At 42.5% G+C, this 19690-nt stretch overlaps 1 protein-coding gene across 3 annotated transcripts in view; it reads left to right on the top strand.

Annotated features, from left to right (window-relative positions):
• Positions 1-19690, top strand: part of TRRAP (transformation/transcription domain associated protein) — a 252953-nt gene that overhangs the window by 97265 nt on the left and 135998 nt on the right. For all 3 annotated transcript variants that reach the window (XM_077449049.1, XM_077449048.1, XM_077449050.1), the window contains 12 exons: positions 603-722; positions 1884-2003; positions 3361-3531; positions 5114-5295; positions 5393-5591; positions 7799-7927; positions 8029-8295; positions 8899-9105; positions 9750-9905; positions 13104-13238; positions 13383-13493; positions 16851-16997. In XM_077449049.1, coding sequence (XP_077305175.1) covers positions 603-722; positions 1884-2003; positions 3361-3531; positions 5114-5295; positions 5393-5591; positions 7799-7927; positions 8029-8295; positions 8899-9105; positions 9750-9905; positions 13104-13238; positions 13383-13493; positions 16851-16997 — 1944 coding nt within the window. The remainder of the gene's footprint in view (positions 1-602; positions 723-1883; positions 2004-3360; positions 3532-5113; positions 5296-5392; positions 5592-7798; positions 7928-8028; positions 8296-8898; positions 9106-9749; positions 9906-13103; positions 13239-13382; positions 13494-16850; positions 16998-19690) is intronic.

Genomic DNA, 19690 nt, shown 5'->3' on the forward strand with positions numbered 1-19690 from the left:
ACACTTGGCTTTAACAGTCATCCTGAAAGTTCAGGATATTTTCCAAAATTCCTGCTTGTGAAGCCCTCTGAGCCGTTTTTGTCCTGGCTTTTCTTTAATTTCCTTGGTGAATTTTCATACATTGTAATCATGTTCAAACATTGTCCATCTCCTTTAGAGAAGGCTGTTTAACAAAATCCAATTTTGGTCAGTGGAGAGCCTGTATTCCCTTATCCCATCATCAGCGGCCAGATTTCTGCAAACATAATTTGAGCGGAATAGAACATTTGCAGCCGAGGGGTTTGCATGTAGCTAAAAGCCATCAGTTTTTTTTTATTTTTTTTACGTATTCTGAATATTACCATTGTGGCTTATTTAACCTGTTGGGAAGATGGTGGTTTCAGCACCATGTTAGGCCTGATTTATTAAAATGATTAAACAAAGTGATGTTTTTGCTATCCATAACATGTAATGAGAGTTCCCCCATTATTCTCCTATGATGCACCTAAATGTGGTTGCTGTGGACAGCAGGAACGTTTTCCTCTTTTGAACACCTATTTTAAAATTTGTTTTGGCAACTTTTTTTTATTTTTTTTTATCTTGAGTTATTTTCTTTTATACAGGAAATGAAGATTTGTTCAGCAATTATCAATCTCTTTCACCTTATTCCGGCTGCTCCTCAGACTTTAGTTAAGCCACTGTTGGAGGTTGTAATGAAGACTGAACGGGCTATGCTAATTGAGGTATGTTGGTTTTTAGGTTTTTGGTTGTCTACACACTGGTAGAAGCCCCTGTTTTTGTGGCTTCAGTAGTCACAGGCATGAATCTAATTTCTGAATAGCTGAAATGGCTGCCACTGTTACAGAAAGGTGAGTGTTTTTGTAACCTAAATACATAAAGCCATTTTACAGATCAGCTTGGTTTGGCGCAATTGCATTCAATCTGGATAAAACACCTGCTTCTATTCATTCATACATATTCCACTGGAAATTAGGTGCATATTCAGGCTGGATCCCAGCCTCGAACCATTTCCAAATGAAGAAGGGGAAGATTGTACATTGTGTTCACTAAAAAAAATTTTTTTCTTCTCCATTGATGAAATTGGGATAAGAGGTCAGAGCATGTATACTTGGCTCTTATTTATTACTTTTCAGCAATGAAAGCCTTAAACTGGATTCCACTGAACCTTATAGCAGCACTTCACCCAAATGGGGAGGTTCCATTTCCCCCCCCCCAAACCCACACTTCTTCCCCCGGGAGTGGGTACCTAGTTTTGACAGGTACCCGCTCCCACTTCTGCTCAGATCTCCTAGGCGATCCAAGTGGAAATTTGCCCATCCCCCACCTCTTCTCTTTTTCACAAAGCACGGCGGGAAGCCGGCTGTGAAGCTGCATTGAGTCACAGCCGGATTCCCTAACTAAATATGCCGCCGGAGGACCTGAAAACCAGCAAGAACTGGTCCAGGTGAGGATGGCTCTGGATCCCTGACCAGGTAGGTGTTTTTTTTTTGTTGCGTTTTTTTAAAGTCGGCAGCTACTGTATTTGTAGCTGCTGATTTATTTTTTATTTTTGGTGGAGGACTGAAGATCCCCTTTAAGCCCAATGCTGAAAACCAAAACCATTATACTGATGGTTTTAACCCTTTGTGCATCTAAAGCCACGTTTTTTTTTTTTATATTTTTTTTTTTTACTGACTACGACACACAGACAGTGAGCAGAAACTTCATTGTTACTTCATGATCATGTCAGTGTTTACATTAAAAATGCAGATCTACCTTTTACTGCTCGTTGTGCCTGCTGTGGCATAGTACTTGTCAGATAGCTATTTCGTGGGGTTAAAGCAGAGGTCTGGGATTTTTGTTCTGTGTGGTCTTTTCTTTAACTTAATCTCTTACATCTTCAGGCTGGAAGTCCATTTAGAGAGCCTTTGATAAAGTTCTTAACCAGGCACCCATCTCAAACTGTGGAGCTTTTCATGATGGAAGCTACACTGAATGATCCGCAGTGGAGTCGAATGTTTATGGTAAAGTTTCAGTTTTTCCTGTGAAAACGACTAGCTTTTTATGTTTTCTTTTTATTTTATAATGGGGAAGTTATTTTCTGCTCAGTTCCTTCACACTGCTCTTGTTCATGGTTTTACCAAACTCTGCTGTTGGTAACTTTTTTTAACTTTCACTGATCTCTAAATAGGTGGTTTTCTTTAAATAGCTCTGCCCAGCAAGTATTGTTGGCATCTACTTTTATTTATTTTTAGTCTTTTAAGGTTATGTTTAACATTCTGCACTATAGGTCTATTTCAATTAATCTTTATGAAAGGTGCTTTTTAATGAAAATCAAATAACCGCATACCAAGACACAGAAGTGTAAATTAACCTCTAAAAGTTAGTCTCCTGTGCAATGCGCCTGTATTACCTTTTGGTAGCCCTAAACGCCTTGTTTGTGTCTTTCATTTTAGAAAATGTCACCAGCACATCATGTTTCTCCAGAATAGGTCCAAAGCTTTATTCAGCAATCACATCAGCAAATGGCAAAGTTTTGGAGTCCGGCATGACCCCTTCATCAGGCATGTGTCGCCTGATAAAGGGGTCCTGTGAGGCTCGGAAATGTTGCCATTTTCTTTAACGTTGTGATTATTGAATAAAGCTTTGGACCCATTCTGGAGATTCGTGGTGTACTGGTGACATTTTCTCGCTCTGACTATTTACGGTTCCAGCTGGTGGGTGCTTTAGCACCCACGTACTGTATATATGCAGCCATTTTTACAGGACTGTATGCATTGGGAATAGTGTGTTGGAATCTTTTTTTAACTTAGGTTCACGTTTTGAGGGCTTCAATTCTTGACTTTGACCCTAAACCCTCTCCCTTGGTGCTAAGCCTCTTCACCCTTTATCCCATTCTTTAATGATGGCTGCTTTAGTAACCAGTAGGGAATGCTCTTACTAGCCAAGGTAAGTGGTGTTTGCCCTCACAATCTAGGCATTGAAACCATTTGTTACAAAGTGAAACTATGGTCAAAGTGGTGTACAGTAGAAGCTTTCCTTTTTATCTTTAATCCGTGCATCATAAATCCAATGCAGCTGCATTTAGCAGACCTATCACAGGTCTCTGGGGTGGAACTGTGATCTCTTATCGCCATATTGCCATCTCTACATGTGTGTTCCTGCTGACTGCTAAGAGACCATCATTATAAATCTTGCACAGATGTGAATACCATGAGAGAGACTAGAAGGGACTCATTGGCTATTGCTTCTCTGCTCCCCTCTTACTGTTAGCATTGCCAACTGCCTGTCTGGGGACAAGTTGCTAATATGAGATAAAAATGTTTGTAGGGATTCAGACCACAGTATAACCAGGTGAATTTTTACTTCTCACCTCCACAGAGCTTCTTAAAGCACAAAGATGCCAAACCATTGCGAGATGTGCTGGCTGCTAATCCAAACCGTTTTATTACCCTGCTAATGCCTGGTGTGACACAAGCCACGGTGAGGCCTGGTTCTCCCAGTACCAGTACTACAACGATGCGGCTTGACTTGCAGTTTCAGGCCATCAAGGTAAGTGTGGCATGTTTATATCAAGGGCATATAATATTCCACTCGGAGCCATTCATTAAGGTTCGAGCAAAGAATATTTGGACATTTCCTTTCTTCCTTTCCCTATCTCCCATGTCTGTTACCATTGACTTCAGTTGAGAAACTTGTAAGAGCTGCAGGAATAGTATGTGGAGATTTCCAGGGTATCCTTTTTATAACTGTAAGTGTGCTTTAAGCTTTTCAATGTCAAAAAAATGACTAAGACAAAAACAAATCTGGGTTTTTAGGGAACAAGAAAAAAGTTAATAAGTCTATATTCTAGAACAACCACATGATTCTACTTAGGGCAGCACTAGCCACGGCAGACTCTGTAATCTCAACTAATACTCTGCACACCCAAGTGTAACGAGTGAACCTAAAAGCAGGTATTAGAATGGACTTTCAAAGGCCAGTACTAAAGATGAAGTCCAGCCTGTGCTTTTTAGGCTGGGCTTCTCCTCTGGGTCACAGGAGTGCAGTTCGTTTTGCACTTCTGTGACCTGTTTTCAGACCTATCTCTGCTGAAGTCTGCTCTTTGACGTCACTGCCATCAGTTGAGGCAGCACGTCATCCCGACTTCCCAAGTCTGGAGCTCCCGGCTACTTTGACTGATGGCAGTCTCAGCGAGCAGCTGAGATGACAGCTCCCTGCCACTCCACAGCTCATCGCTCCAATGAGCGCAGAGAAGCAGAGCAGGAGTGATGCTGACTGACCGGCTGCATCTCTCCACTCTGGGAAGAGTGAGAACCGAGCCATTAGCGATGTTCGAGGGACAGCTGCAACATGGGTCTGATGCTGCATCCACATAGGCAAGTATGATTAGCAGGAAAAAAAACCCTATACTTCTCTTTTAAGTAAATTGATTTGCTAATTTGGAAAGAATTAAATCACAAATCTTTTTCCTTCTGTTAAAAACAAATCACAAATGTATGCTTCCTTGAATCCATTTTTGTGAATGAATTTGTGACAAATCACATGTTAGTAAACATGATTCATAATTACATGATTTTTTTTTGCCATTCAAAGTTTACTGGCAATTTTCCTCTGGATTTGAGTTGTCCTTTTAAGGTTTATACCTAGGATTGTTTGGGCATGGGGTCTATGTAAAGCTTACCGTACACAATACAATTGTACAATCTCATACAGCTCTAGCAAAATGTAATGTAAGGGCCTGTGCTATTAGAAAAGGAATGGAGCGTTTAGGTTTGTCCTTGTATTACATTGTGTTGGTAAATGTGAAGGAGATTGTACTGGGAATGTACAATTGGCTTATAGTGTGTATGACCACTCTCCACTTACAAACCTCTTTCCTATTTCAACCTGAATGATATGTTGTTAGTGGTATAATAGGTGAAAATTAAGCATGTCATTGCTGCTAGGCCATGCTGGGAGTTGTATTTCATCAAGTGATGAGCGACTAGTTAAAATATAAATAAATTTGATTCACATAGGATAACCCGACGGCTCTGTTAACTGTGAATGTTGGCTTTTTACTATTCATCTGTACTGTTGAGAGTTCATTCAAGTAAAGGACAATTTACTTAATTTTCCTTTTGTCGTCTAGATAATCAGCATTATAGTAAAGAATGATGAAAACTGGTTGGCTAACCAGCATTCATTGGTAAGTCATTTAAGACGTGTGTGGGTGAGCGATGCCTTTCAAGAGCGACATAGGAAAGACAACATGGTGGCAACAAACTGGAAAGAACCCAAACTTCTGGCCTACTGTCTTCTCAGCTACTGCAAGTAAGTGTCTGCAGATGTGTGGTGACAAAGATTATATAAAGCTGACCGTATAATGTGCTGACAGGTCTAATGAGTTGTGCTGTTTTCATTTGCGCAGACGCAACTTTGGGGACATTGAACTGCTTTTCCAGCTCCTTCGAGCTTTTACTGGACGTTTTCTATGCAACATGACCTTCCTGAAGGAGTATATGGAGGAAGAGATTCCCAAGACGTACAGCATCGCCCAGAAGAGAGCACTCTTCTTCCGATTTGTTGAGTTTAATGATTCCAACTTTGGTGATGAGCTCAAAGCTAAGGTGACTTCTCATAAGACTCTGAAAATAAAAGTTCCTTTTTCTTGTACTGCATCTGAGTGTTAATTTGGGGACACAGCAGGGGTAAAAAAAACCTGGCCCAAAGAGAATAGGCTAAAAAATCAGGGAGAGAACAAAAGAAATGTTGCGTTTTCCCAAGTCTTTTTTTAGTGAGGGATATTAAAGTAAATTTTTTAGAGATGGGCATGCAAAAAAATACTTCTCTAAAATATATTTCTCATTAGCTGCAAGGGATATTTAACCACATGCCTTTTCAAACTAGGATATTTACTTGTAGATGTAGCAGTGACACCATCAATGTGCTATACATAGCCTGTGCAGAGGTCAGAGCTGGTTAACCTACTAGTTTCTACCACTGCAGGCCACCCACAGAAAACTACAGAAGGGGGTGGATACAAGACCAGTCACCCTGCACAATGAAAGCCCTTGTACACACGGTCGGACATTCCGACGGAAAATGTCTGATCGGACCGTGTTGTCGGATAATCCGACTGTGTGTGGGCTCCATCGGACTGTTTCCATCGGAATATCCGACAGACAAAGTTTTAGAGCTGGGCTATAAAACTTTACAACAATGTGATCCGATCGGACTTTGTCCGATCGTGTGTAGAGAATCCCGATCCGACAAAGTACCACACATGCTCAGATCAAATTCCTAGACCAAAGCTATTGGCTACTAGCCTGAACGTAGTCCCGTCCTAACAAAATAACGTCATCAGGTTGCGTACGATCGGATTTTCCAACAACTTTGTCCGACCGTGTGTATGCAACACAAGTTTCGGACACAATCCGATGGATTTTGTTGTCGGAATGTCCGATCGTGTGTACAAGGGCAAAGAGTTACATTGACTGGAGGCTGCTTCATACTGGATTACTGCACAGATTTGGAATAAATACAAATAACACCACAATTCAATGAAGAATACACATGTCTGTTGTATTTGGACAAAAATAACTTAACCTGGAGTTCAGCTCTTTAATAGTTTTGTGCAGACATATTGTAACCAGTTTCTAACACTTGAATTGGTGAAACAACTTGATTTTTAGTTAGTTTCTATTGGTTACCACGTTTTACTGTGCTCTGATGACCCTCGCATGCGGTTTGCTTCCAGAAATATAGAAGCATTAGAAATGGTTTCAGATATTTACAGCTGTCTGTCCCCACTGGAGAGATTTCTCCTTATGTCCTGTACTAATCACAGCATCTCCAGAAAATTAAGAAAGAGGTAATCTCTAATGCTTGTGGTCAGGTTGTAGAAAGATGTTCAGGTCCTTTTTTAGAGATCTACCTTCATGTCCTGTAATCGCCTGTTATGCCGTATACACGCGACCGGACTGTCCGGAATCAGTCCGTCGGACAATCCAATTGTGTGTGGGCTAATCCGATCATTTTTCATAAAAAAGAAAACAAAAATCCGACGGACCTAGAAATAGAACATGTTTCAAATCTGTCCAACGGACTCAATTCATATCGGGAAAACCGTTCGTCTGTATGCTGGTCTCATGGACCAAATACAACGCGAGGGAAGCTATTGGCTATTGAACTTCCTTTTTTAGTCCTGTCTTACATCATCACGCTCAAAACAAATGGACTTTCGAACGGACTTAATCCGTTCATGTGTACCCAAGTGTGTCGGAACTCCGCCGAAAGTCTGTCGGGAAGACCGTCGGACCTAGTCTGCCGGAAAGTCCGGTCGTGGGTACACGGCATAAAAATCACAAAGGATGCATTTCCTAAACTGCTACAACTAATACACATTTTCACACATCAATTTGACTCTGCTGTTGGATTTTATAGTTATTTTCTCAATTCAAATCAATGGCAGGTCTTAAGCCTGGTACACACAGGCAGTTTTTTTTCATTTAACTCGGCAAAAAAAAATGAGGCGTTTGCTGTACTAACTATTCGTTCTTAGTATAGCGATCTCCCCGCTGAGCTATTGTGTTCTGATGGGGGACCTCCTTCCTGCCAGATCACACTGGCCATTGGCTGCAAGTGCTGAACGGATGCCAATCGGCAGCTGTTTTTCAAACATGCCTGTTCGACGGAAGCCAGAGCGGCTGCTTAACACATGGGCCGAATTTTGGCTGGTTTCTGTTGTTCCGCCCAATACTCTGCCCATGTGTACCAGGCTTTATATCTGATCGTTCCATTATTCCTAATATAGTAATGCTTTTGTTTTACACAGGTTCTGCAGCATATTCTGAATCCAGCATTTCTATACAGCTTTGAGAAAAATGAAGGGGAACAACTCTTGGGCCCACCAAATCCTGAAGGAGATAACCAGGAGAGCATCACTAGTGTTTTTATCACAAAGGTACCCTCAGGCAGTTGCTGGGTTTAATACACACCTCAAATGTGTTAAATGCTAAATTTATGCGATTTCCATCCTGACTTTTATTCCTTGCTTCTTTGCAGGTGTTAGACCCAGAGAAGCAGACAGATATGCTGGACTCTCTCAGGATTTATCTCTTGCAGTTTGCCACCCTTCTAGTGGAACATGCCCCTCATCACATCCATGACAACAACAAAAACCGCAACAGCAAACTGAGGCGACTCATGACCTTCGCTTGGCCTTGTCTGCTGTCTAAGGCTTGTGTGGACCCAGCATGCAAATACAGCGGCCATCTGCTCCTCGCACATATCATCTCTAAGTTTGCCATTCACAAGAAAATTGTTCTGCAGGTGAGGAACTGGTCTTACGCTGAATAGTTAATCTAAATCTTCAACTAATGCTGCATTGTGTTCAATCCTGTGCTTTCACCTGGCACTTGTTTGTGGCATAATCTACCTTGCTTGGGCTTGTAAATTGTGGCATGTCAAATCATTACATATACACGCACATATATATATATATATATATATATCTCTAATCTCTGGATGCAAAGAATCTTATCCCTTCATACTGAACTAACAGCAGCCTGACATCCTGCCATGTTCATGTGATGATCAGTGCCATGATTTGTCCTCTTCCTGTCCTTGCGGCACATTAGCTTTGCGTGTGGGGGGGCGTGTGAGTGAAGTCTGAGACTACAGAGGGGTGCAGAAGGATAAAATGGGGAAAAGGCTTCAATCTATGTCAGAAGCCATCGACCTATCTCCAGGATTCAACCTACATCTGGACATGGTTTCTAACAATTTTATAATTAGTCTACTGAAATGGGTTCCTCCTTAAAGTGTTCACCTTTTATAGAAAAAAAATGTAAAGATGAACTAAGATCGGTTCTTTATCCCCTCCCCTTCTTGACTGTGTATGCTTATGGGTTATTTTTATTTACTTTTTTTCAGGTTTTCCACAGTCTCCTAAAAGCACATGCAATGGAGGCACGAGCGATCGTCCGCCAAGCCATGGCCATTCTGACTCCAGCAGTTCCGGCCCGCATGGAGGATGGACATCAGATGCTGACACACTGGACAAGGAAGATAATTGTCGAGGAAGGTCACACGGTCCCCCAGTTGGTGCACATTCTGCATTTAATTGTACAGCATTTTAAGGTGAGTAATTGATTAGAAAAACAGAAGTAGATAATAGGAAAAAGGAAAAAGTCTGTGCTTGAGTACAAAGGGGTCTATTTATAAACATTCTTTGGGTGAATGTCACAAGCATTCATCCAGGCTATACACATTTTCCCTGTTTTTCCTCTAATACTATGTCTTTCAATAGTAGTCGGCTCCATTTTGGCAGAATGCAGTATATTTATTCTACATGTCAAACTGTATGCAGTAAGATAATGCATGGCCAGCTTAAAGGATGAGTTCACATTTTGTAAAAAATCATAAATGCACATCTTTTTGCAGGTTTTTTTATCTGCAGCCTTTAAAGTTTTGCACCCGCGATCAGCAGATCACTGGTGCAATGCCAGGATCCTGCAGACTCAGTAATCTGTGTGCCCATACCTCTGATACGGGCAGGCAGTAAATGAATTGCAGGAAGATCAATGAACGAGAGGCTCACCATTGAGAACTACATGATGCTGATGTATGGATGAAGCCGCATACGGTTGCGCTGTCTTCAAATTGTGACAGCGTGTGCGTGGAGAAGAGCCCCTGTCCAAAAAGTGTGGTGGGGGGGTGTAACATGAAACTTTCTGCTAAAATATATTTTTTTGTACGGTCTGAGTGATCTGATTTATTTACAGGTTTACTATCCAGTCCGGCATAGTCTTGTGCAGCATATGGTCAGTGCAATGCAACGCCTGGGCTTCACTCCCAGTGTTACCATCGAGCAGAGGAAGCTAGCTGTTGATCTAGCAGAGGTGGTCATCAAATGGGAACTGCAAAGGTTAAAAGATCAGGTATGTGTTGTGGGATTGGGATTTGAAGGATGGGCAGTGATGTCAAACATTAAGGGAAATCTATGGCCACAGCATACACTCGAATTACAACATGAACATTTGTAGTAGCAATACAAACAGTAGGTTTTTTTGACAATCCAATATAGGCTTATTCCTTTCATGTTGTGAGTGCTGCCTGTCACCTTCTCTTTCTATAGCTTTCCTGGAATCCATGCATGCTTTTCAGCTTCTCTTCTCCCATTTGCTTTCTATTTCTTAGGGCTACATATCCCATGGTACCTTGCTGCCGGCAAGCAGTGATTGTGTACAGGCTCTGTGAAGTGTGTGACACAGCAGTGCCTATAGTTGCAGGGCGTAGTGAATATGTGTCACAGAATTCTTGATACAATATGATTGTTCAGTTTAATAGCAGTAGGCTATGCTAGAAATAATTGAAGTAACTTTAAAAAGTTTTATAGAAACAAAGGTTTAGAAAATGAAATGCATCTAAAAACCAAAACCGGAAAACATTTGCACTTTTTCAGGTAGGATTTTTTGTAATGGCTATGAGCTAAGGTTGAAGTCTGTGTACAGAGTTTAGCACAAACCATTATTTAGCATCTGTCATTCAGCTGTTTGCAGGCTCTAGTTTGCAACACATTTTGTTTCTAATGTTACCTATCAAAAATGATGGACAACCAACTAGTATGCTAACCGTTACTCCCATTAGGGTTTGCTTATATGCCTGTTGATAAGATGATAGTACCAGGCTGTAAACTGACACATTTTCTTCACATGTTTGCAGAAAGTAAGGATCGAAAAATGGCACTAAGGTAAACCTTTTAAGTGCCTACTAGTACCCCAATTATTTAAATCAGCTTGATTCCCTGCAGAGTCTTTTGGCTTTCAGACCTGCACTGAATACTGTAAAGAGTATAGCCTGGCTGTAAAGAAAACAAAGTCTTGTTTGCCCTGAAACGTACCACATATTTTATTACAGGTCTATAAAAAAAAATTGTGCGGTCACACCTAAGCAATTTATTTCTGAAATTAAACAAGGTTCCTATTCAAAGTCATAATGCTCTGCTTGGGTTGGTAAAGTCCCAGAATGGCTCCCACTTACTCCCGGTGATCTTTAAAGCTTCTCTAGCCCTCCTGACCTACTCTATACTGTAAACTCCCTACCCCAGCTACTTTGTTTACATAATCCGAAAGTAATCCTCTATAACCCTAGCCTTGTATAGAGCTGTCTCCCAACCTTCTCCTGTCTTGGAAAATGGACCTATTCAAGCCTTTGTATATAGAAAGGATCAAACGCATGTCCCAAATGTCCGAAGACTGACTGATAACATTTGTTCATACCAGTAAAAACCCAGTGCATTTCCCTTCATCAGGGGTCAGGAATTTTGGCTGTGCTTGAATGGACTTGGATAAGCAGATTCTAGACAAATCTGTACTATGGTTTTCTGCTTGAAGTAGTTTTAAAAGGCAGGTTAGTTACCCATTACAGCAAAGGAGAAAACTGCAGAAAACCAGAGTACAGATTTGTCTGGGCCATTTGAGTCCATTCAAGCACAACAGAGAGAGAGAAGAGAGAGAAGAGAGAGAAGAGAGAGAAGAGAGAGAAGAGACTATTTTATTCCATGAACCAATTGTAGCAATAACATTTTGGATGTGTGTTTGGCACTCTAAATACAAAGACTTGCATATAGGACAATTTTCTGAGACACAAGAAGACCGGATGAAAGAGGAATCGATTTAGCTCCAAAACGCTTTGCCTTTTTTCTGCTGAGACCCAATTGTATCAAACTTTGGAATGTGTTTGGTGCTCTCTAGATACATGGACTTGCATATAGGACCATTTTACGAGACTTGAGAAGCTTGGGAGGCCATCTATGTTTAAGCACAGTCAAAATGCCTGAGACCAGATGAAAGGGGAATCTGTTTGGCCCCAAAAACAAAAAACAGATATTGAAACTACTGCTATAGATCAGTTTTATCAATAAAACTTGGCACTCTTGGACTGTATATAAATAGATTCTCAATTCTGGTCCCCCCTTCCTATTTCTAAGGGGGCGTCCCTGTTTTGTGGAGACCTGCTGAACTCAAGCCAGTATGCCCAGGAATTAATCCATTGATCCACTTTTACTTGTGTTTGTACTGTGCAAGTTTGAGTGGTCACACCGTAGTAGTCATCAAAGTTGTGAAGAGGATAGCAGAAAGAGTAAACAAAGACTCTGCTCATAGCAGGCTATGGCTGTCCTGAAGTAATTAGCAGCTAGAATGGATAGTTTACAGTATAGATCGGGAGGAAGATTTGGGCAGACCATATATTATGTAGTCTTCTAGAAAAGTGCTCAATTCCCCCATCAACACGAACCGTGTTGATGGGGGAATTGAGCACTTTTCTAGAAAACTTTTTTGTAGTTTTCTAGAAGACTACATAATATATGGTCTGCCCAAATCTTCCTCCCGATCTATACTGTAAACTATCCCTCCCGCTGCACTATTGTATTCCGAAGGTGGGAGGTTTCCCCACCATCATAATACATTGATCACTCCAGGCAGATAAAGCCGATTGAAGGAAGAAAATAAATGATAGGCTGCCCATACGTCAATCGAAATTTGACCAGTCCCTGCTGAACTGGCTGAATTTTGATCAGTTTCTGGACAAATTTAGTGAACTTTATTGACCATTCCCTTAACTTTTTTAAAGCAAGAAGGGTTCAAATGACTCATTATCCTAGGCTGCTGGTATAGAAAATCTCCCATTTTCCTTTTAGCAGCCCTTTATATTTAAATATTGAAACAAGCATGCCATAAGGATATAATTAGAACACCACCACCTCAGCTGTTAGAATAGACTTAAATTATTAATATGCTTTTACCAGCCTATACTGTACCCATGTGTTCATTACAGGTACCTACAGCCTCCAGGCTGCTAGAGAAGTTCTCATGGCACTAGTGACTTCTATTCCCTGTTTAGATTTGCCTGCAGATTTAACCGAAAATAAGCCTAATGTGTGACAGTAGGAAGGAAGGGATATGCAGAGAACACTTTTAGCGGGCACCTCTGGCAAAAACATACAGCAAGTCTTTAGCAACCTGTTGAGAATGTGTTACATTTTGGCATGTTATCCTGTTTTCATACTAAGGGCTTGCCTAAGTTTAGTTTTTTGCGGTAAAGCTAATTAACTCTGTAATTCCTGCTTCCCTTAGCCTGATTCTGACACAGACGCAAACGGCAGCGGTGAAGGTGGCAGCTCAGGTGCGGGTGGCGTGAAGAGGAGTATGACCGTTGATACCAGCCAGGAGGTTAAGCGTTTCAGAACAGCCACAGGGGGAATCAGCACAGTAAGCCTGTTTTACTTGCACTTTTATTCTATTCTCTGAAGACTCCTTTGATGTTGATCTGTTCAGTATTACCTGGAATATCCTGGGATTTATTTCCAGTTTTGGAACCCTGATCCAGATTTTACATGCCTGTTTTCATTGCAGGTGTTCGGCCGCAGCCAGTCCCTCCCTGGGGCAGATGCCGTCATTACGAAACCCATTGAGAAGCAGCACACAGACACTGTGGTCAATTTCCTCATTCGAATCGCATGCCAGGTACTTAGTTCTCAGCGTATGGGGAATGTTGCATGTTGTTTTTTACTATATTTATTTCTATTTTAGGCAATAGTGTGGGTGCTTTCAGCTATGCGTGTGATAACAATGACTTTACGAATGGCTATATGTCTCATGGTGGAACAGAAATTGAGAATGGAGTATATTGAATTGTTTTGTGTATATGTGAAATTAAACTATTCCATTTGTACAGATACCCTGCTCTTAGCAGATGCCTATAGTAACTAGAAGTGTAGCTCTGAACAGATGAGATAAAGCGGAGCGCCACCTTAAAGGGGAAACGCCGTTTTTTTTTTTTTGCACCCACTTCCGGGTGATCTTGTCGTGTCAAGGTCCTTCCGGCAGTTTGGCCCCCCTCCTCCTCTCTCTGAAAGTTTGGCCTTCCTCTGGAAATTTGGCCGCCCTCCTCCTTCCCCCGCTGCTGGGCCATTCACAAAGTGCAGCGCATTTCGTGCATGCGCAGTCAGGAACTGACTGAAGCCTCAAGGCTTCACTGCCGGTTCCTCTTACATAGAATGGAAGTGGCAGCGCCTGAATGACAATTGAGAAATCGGCTGGGGTGCAGACATTGCGGGATCCCTAGAAAAGTAAATGTCCTAATATTAAAGGTCAGCAGCTACAATATTTGTAGCTGCTGACTTTAACATTTTTGGTGGGGGTCAGGGAGCTCCACTTTAAAGTAGTAATACAAAAATACTAAAGCGCAAAAATGGCTATAGAAACTGAAAGCCTGAGAAGTTACTAAATAATCTGCGATCATATAAAAGTGATCCGACACTATAAATACTAATTGAAAATTCTAAATGATGCGCTCTAATTAACTTCCCACCTAGTGCATTAGTAGTGCAAATTAGACAACATGATAATGCTTAATAAAAATACCATGCGCAATTAACAAGTATAAAGTGCTAGGTGCTGTATTGTGTAACCTGAGGTTTTGTAAGTGGAATCTTTGCTTTTACATATTCGTTGGCGCAGATTATACATATTGCGCTATGATATGTATCTCTGCATTGTATGAGTCCACACACAGGAACGGCGGTCAGTAACTTGGGAATCCAGCATATTGTTAAGACCGGTCAAAATCAATAGTGGCTTTGAGAGATTTATACTTTTTTGAGCTGAAATAAGCTGAATTTGGAAACTACACTAGGATAATTGACATTTTTAGTTGTATCCATAATTTCTGATGTGCATGTATTGGAGTTAACACACTTGAGTTTTATGCAATATTCCTTGTCTGCTCATCACGTTAATCATTTTATGTTTATTTGGAGCACGCTGATTGGAGTATACCTAGCACATCAGCACTTTATTGATTTAGCACTTTTCAATTATAATTATTTGGGAGTTGATTAAGCACTTTAGCACATATTGGTTCAATTACTAAGCACTCAGCACTTTATTATAATATTAAGCACTTACCGTAGTACTTTTGTAGGAAGTGGGGCATAGTGTGTTGTTTGAATATTTCAAGCACTTGGCACTTTATGCTTATTAATTGCACATGGTATTTGTATTAAGTATTATCACGTTGTCTAATTTGCACTACTGATGCACAAGGTGGGAAGTTAATTAGAGCGCATCATTTAGAATCTTCCACTTTAAAGTACTCTGCAGCTCAGTTCTGGGCTAAGCTCCCCTTTTTACCCTGTTTAAAGAGGGTGGTCTTAGGCTTGATTCATACTGCTGCAATGTTATTTTCAGTGCGAATATGTAGTTGCATATTTTATGGGGGCAAATCCCTCTATCAATTGCAACAAAGTAGAAAAAGAACCTTTTCAAAAGTTGCACAATGCTGAGTTGCATTGACGAGAATGAGCACCATTGATTGATTATATTGTTTTCTCTTGTCACGTGACTGTCGCATCAGAAATCGCACTCGCTGTCCTTGCAATCTGCAGCGGGTGTCAGTGCAATGGTCTCTACACCCCAAATGCAGGTTACAAACGCAGTGTTTTTGCCTGCATCGGATCACATGACACAAAACTTCCATACGATCCAATTGCAGTGCTTTTTCAAAAGTAGTACATGCACTACTTTGGTGCGGTGTGGCTTGAACCCATTCAAAATGAATAGGCTGAAATTGTACAGTAGTGAATCAGATGTGATTTGCACAGGAATGCAGTGCGCATTCCTGTGTGATTCATAGTGTGAACCTAGCTTTATTGCTTATGCTGTTAGCATGAGTAAATAGAAAAGTATACTGGAGGTTATTTACGAAAGGAAAATCCACTTTGCACTGCAAGTACACTTGAAACTGCACTGAAAGTGCACTTGGAAGTGCAGTCGCCCTAAATCTAAGGGGTAGATCTAAAATGAGGGGAAACTCTGCTGATTTTATCATCCAATCATGTGCAAGCTAAAATGCTGTTTATTTTCCTTGCATGTCCCTCTTGGATCTACAGCGACTTTACTTCCAAATGCACTTGGAGTGTAAAGTGGATTTTTCTTTAGTAAATAACCCCCACTGCATCATATTTACTTGTTTAAAACTTTTTTTCACACTTCTTTATTTACTTCCTGGTTTCCAGGCCTGGGCAAATGATGTCATATATCCCAGGAGTTCTCAGGAGGGGTTTACTCAGCTAAGCAAACCCTCCTGCCTGTGTTTCGTCACATATGGCGACCCATCACGTTTGGCTACCTGCTGGACTGCGCATGTGCAACGCTACCATGTGTGTTACACCCTTGAGTCCAGGTTCAAGTCCCACCATACAAGTGGACGTTGAGTTAGATTATAATTATGAGCGAAGCAATGCCGTGCCCAAAGCGTGGCGAGTGAAGTAAACCTGCGAGGGGCCCTGTGTTGTAACGCATATGGCGGCATCGCACATTCGCACTTCAGCGGTTAGCAAAATGTGATGGGTGGTCAAATGTCATGTGACACCTGCATGCCTGAGCGAAGGGCAGCTGGATTCCAGGAAGTAAATGCTACTTGAATCATCTGCCCTTAGTCAAGATGGCCACGGCCAGAATTGCTAGGGGGGTGTTTTTCAAAGTTATTTCTCAGCACAATAAAGCATGGAGACATGGATGGATAGGTGAGTTTGCTTTGAAGATTAAAAATGAATTAAATAGCGTTTCTTGCTTTGTGGTGCTCGGAGGTAGTGTAGTTCTACTTTAAGTAGTTATAGATGTGATGGTCCTCCATGAGCACACTTTCCTGGCGTTCTACAATAGTTTGTATCTAGGACACTCAAGTTCATGAAATTATTTTCCAATTTATTGTAGTGGAAATCCTTTAAATTCTGTTTTTACCACAACCTCAAAATATATTGTTCTTTTCGCCTTTGTGATGCCAAGCTGATCTTTCTTTCTTGTATTCTGTTAATGTAGGTGAATGACAATTCAAACACAGCTGGTTCTCCTGGAGAGCTTCTGTCTCGTCGCTGTGTCAACCTTCTGAAAACTGCGCTGCGTGGCGACATGTGGCCCAAATCTGAGCTGAAGCTCCAGTGGTTTGATAAGCTTCTTATGACAGTTGTAAGTAGACTGCATTACACACCTTTTAATATTAGGAGCATATTTATAAAACAATGAAGGTGACTTTCAGAAAAAATTCCCTGGTGGCTATTTGATCACCATCAATAGAACACATGCACCAGGAAAATTCACCTGCAGCAAACATTAGATGAATGTCCGATTCGCTGCTTTATAAATATATCCCTTTAAGTGATTCGACAATCTGTAAGTTAAATACAACAAATATGTTGTATTTTTTTACCGCCCATGTGTGAATATTGCCATATTTAACTTGGGGCTCTCCTAGCAACATTTTATAAAAGAAAAGCTGCATTAAGGTCGTGAAGACCTTTTAGGGACTGTTCTCACCAAATTAGCTGGTTATGGCATCCAAAACACATCACGCATTTGCAGCCACCAAATTGTACTGTGCATATCCACGTGGTACTGCGGTAATTGCAATCTAAATAAAAAAAGTTTGCTTGCACTACTTTTTCTGCCTTTTTCGGTGCATTTTGCAGCCCATTTAAATTAACCACACGAGGTTACTTCTGTGATCTCCCCCGCTGAGCTGTTGTGTTCGGACACAAGGACGCCCACTCTCCAGCCACAACACTGTCATTGGCTGAGAGCACTGATTGGATGTCGGCCAGCTGCTGGTTTTCCAGCATGCACGTCCGACAGAAGATGGCCAAACTGACTTACACACGGGTGGAATGCTGGTCAATTTTTTTTTTTTTTTTTAAGACTTTAACCACTTGCCGACCGCCGCACGCCGATGTACGTCGGCAGAATGGCACGGGCAGGCATAAGCACGTACATGTACGTGATTTGCCTCCCGCGGGTCGGGGGCCCGATCGGGCCCCCGCCCGGTGCCTGCGGCGGTCGGTTTTCGTTCGGGAGCGATCCCGGACGAGGGGACGGCCATTCATTCATGGCCACCCCCTCGCGATCGCTCCCGACGAATGGAAATCCCCGGTGACATCACTTCCTCTCCTGTAATGTAAACACAGGAGAGGAAGTGATGTATTCTCTCCTCCGTGTCGGTATTTTTCGTTCCGACACGGAGGAGAGCGGATCAGTGAGTTGCACCAACACATCCCACACACAGTAGAACATGCCAGGCACACTCACACCCCCCCTTTACCCCCCGATCACCCCCCCAATTACCCCTGCCCCCCCAGTCACAGTGACACCAATGTCATTTTTTTTTTTTTTTTTTTTTTTGCATTGGTGTCATTTGTGACTGTAATAACTGTTAGGGCAGTTAGGGTTAGCCCCCTTTAGTTCTAATGTACCCCCCTAACCCCCCCAATAAAGGTTTAACCCCGTGATCACCCCCCGTCGCCAGTGTCACTAAGGCTGGGTTCACATTGCAGCGGTTTATGAGAACGAATGTGATTCGCACCGCACTGCAGTGCAAATCACATCCGATCTCTGTGCGATTCGAGTTCAGCCATTCGCCGCACCCGCCGCACCCGCCACACCCGCCGCACCCGCCGCAAATTCGCACGGGACCCTTTTTTTGGCCCGCAGCAGAATCGGATCGCATGGGTGTTCACACCATGCGATCCGAGTTTGCAGATCGCACTGCGATATGCGAACTGATCTGGGGGTGTCAGTAACATTTCACTGACACTCCCAGCAGTTCGCATAGGGCAGTGTGAACTGCCGCCGGGAGGCATGCGATGCGGGAACCCGCCGCGGATTCGCGGCGTTTCCGCATCGCTCCAGTGTGAACCCAGCCTAATAAGCGATCATTTTTCTGATCGCCGTATTAGTGTCACAGGTGACGCTAGTTAGGCAGGTAGGTATTTAGGTTCGCCGCAGCTTTTTATAGCGCTAGGGACCCCCATATACTACCGCATAAAGCCCCCTGATTGCCCCCTAGTTAACCCTTTCACCAGTGATCACCATATAACTGTTACAGGTGACGCTGGTTGGTTAGTTATTTTTTTATAGTTTCAGGGCACCCGCCATTTATTACCTAATAAAGGTTTAACCCCCTGATCACCCGGCAGGTGTCATTTGTGACTAATAACTGTTAGGGCAGTTAGGGTTAGCCCCCTTTAGTTCTAAGGTACCCCCCTAACCCCCCCAATAAAGGTTTAACCCCGTGATCACCCCCCGTCGCCAGTGTCACTAAGGCTGGGTTCACATTGCAGCGGTTTATGAGAACGGATGTGATTCGCACCGCACTGCAGTGCAAATCACATCCGATCTCTGTGCGATTCGAGTTCAGCTATACAGATAGTATGGCTGAATTCGTGTCGCACCCGCCGCACCCGCCGCAAACTCGCACGGGACCCTTTTTTTGGTCCGCAGCAGAATCGGATCGCATGGGTGTTCACACCATGCGATCCAAGTTTGCAGATCGCACTGCGATATGCGAACTGATCTGGGGGTGTCATTAACATTTCACTGACACTCCCAGCAGTTCGCATAGGGCAGTGTGAACTGCCGCCGGGAGGCATGCGATGCGGGAACCCGCCGCGCATTCGTGGCGTTCCCGCATCGCTCCAGTGTGAACCCAGCCTAATAAGCGATCGTTTTTCTGATCGCTGTATTAGTGTCACAGGTGACGCTAGTTAGGCAGGTAGGTATTTAGGTTCGCCGCAGCTTTTTATAGCGCCAGGGACCCCCATATACTACCGCATAAAGCCCCCTGATTGCCCCCTAGTTAACCCTTTCACCAGTGATCACCATATAACTGT

This window comes from Lithobates pipiens, unplaced genomic scaffold, assembly GCF_037356315.1.
Source record: "Lithobates pipiens isolate NorthernLeopardFrog02 unplaced genomic scaffold, aLitPip1_a1.2 Scaffold_22, whole genome shotgun sequence".
NCBI classification, from domain to species: domain Eukaryota; kingdom Metazoa; phylum Chordata; class Amphibia; order Anura; family Ranidae; genus Lithobates; species Lithobates pipiens.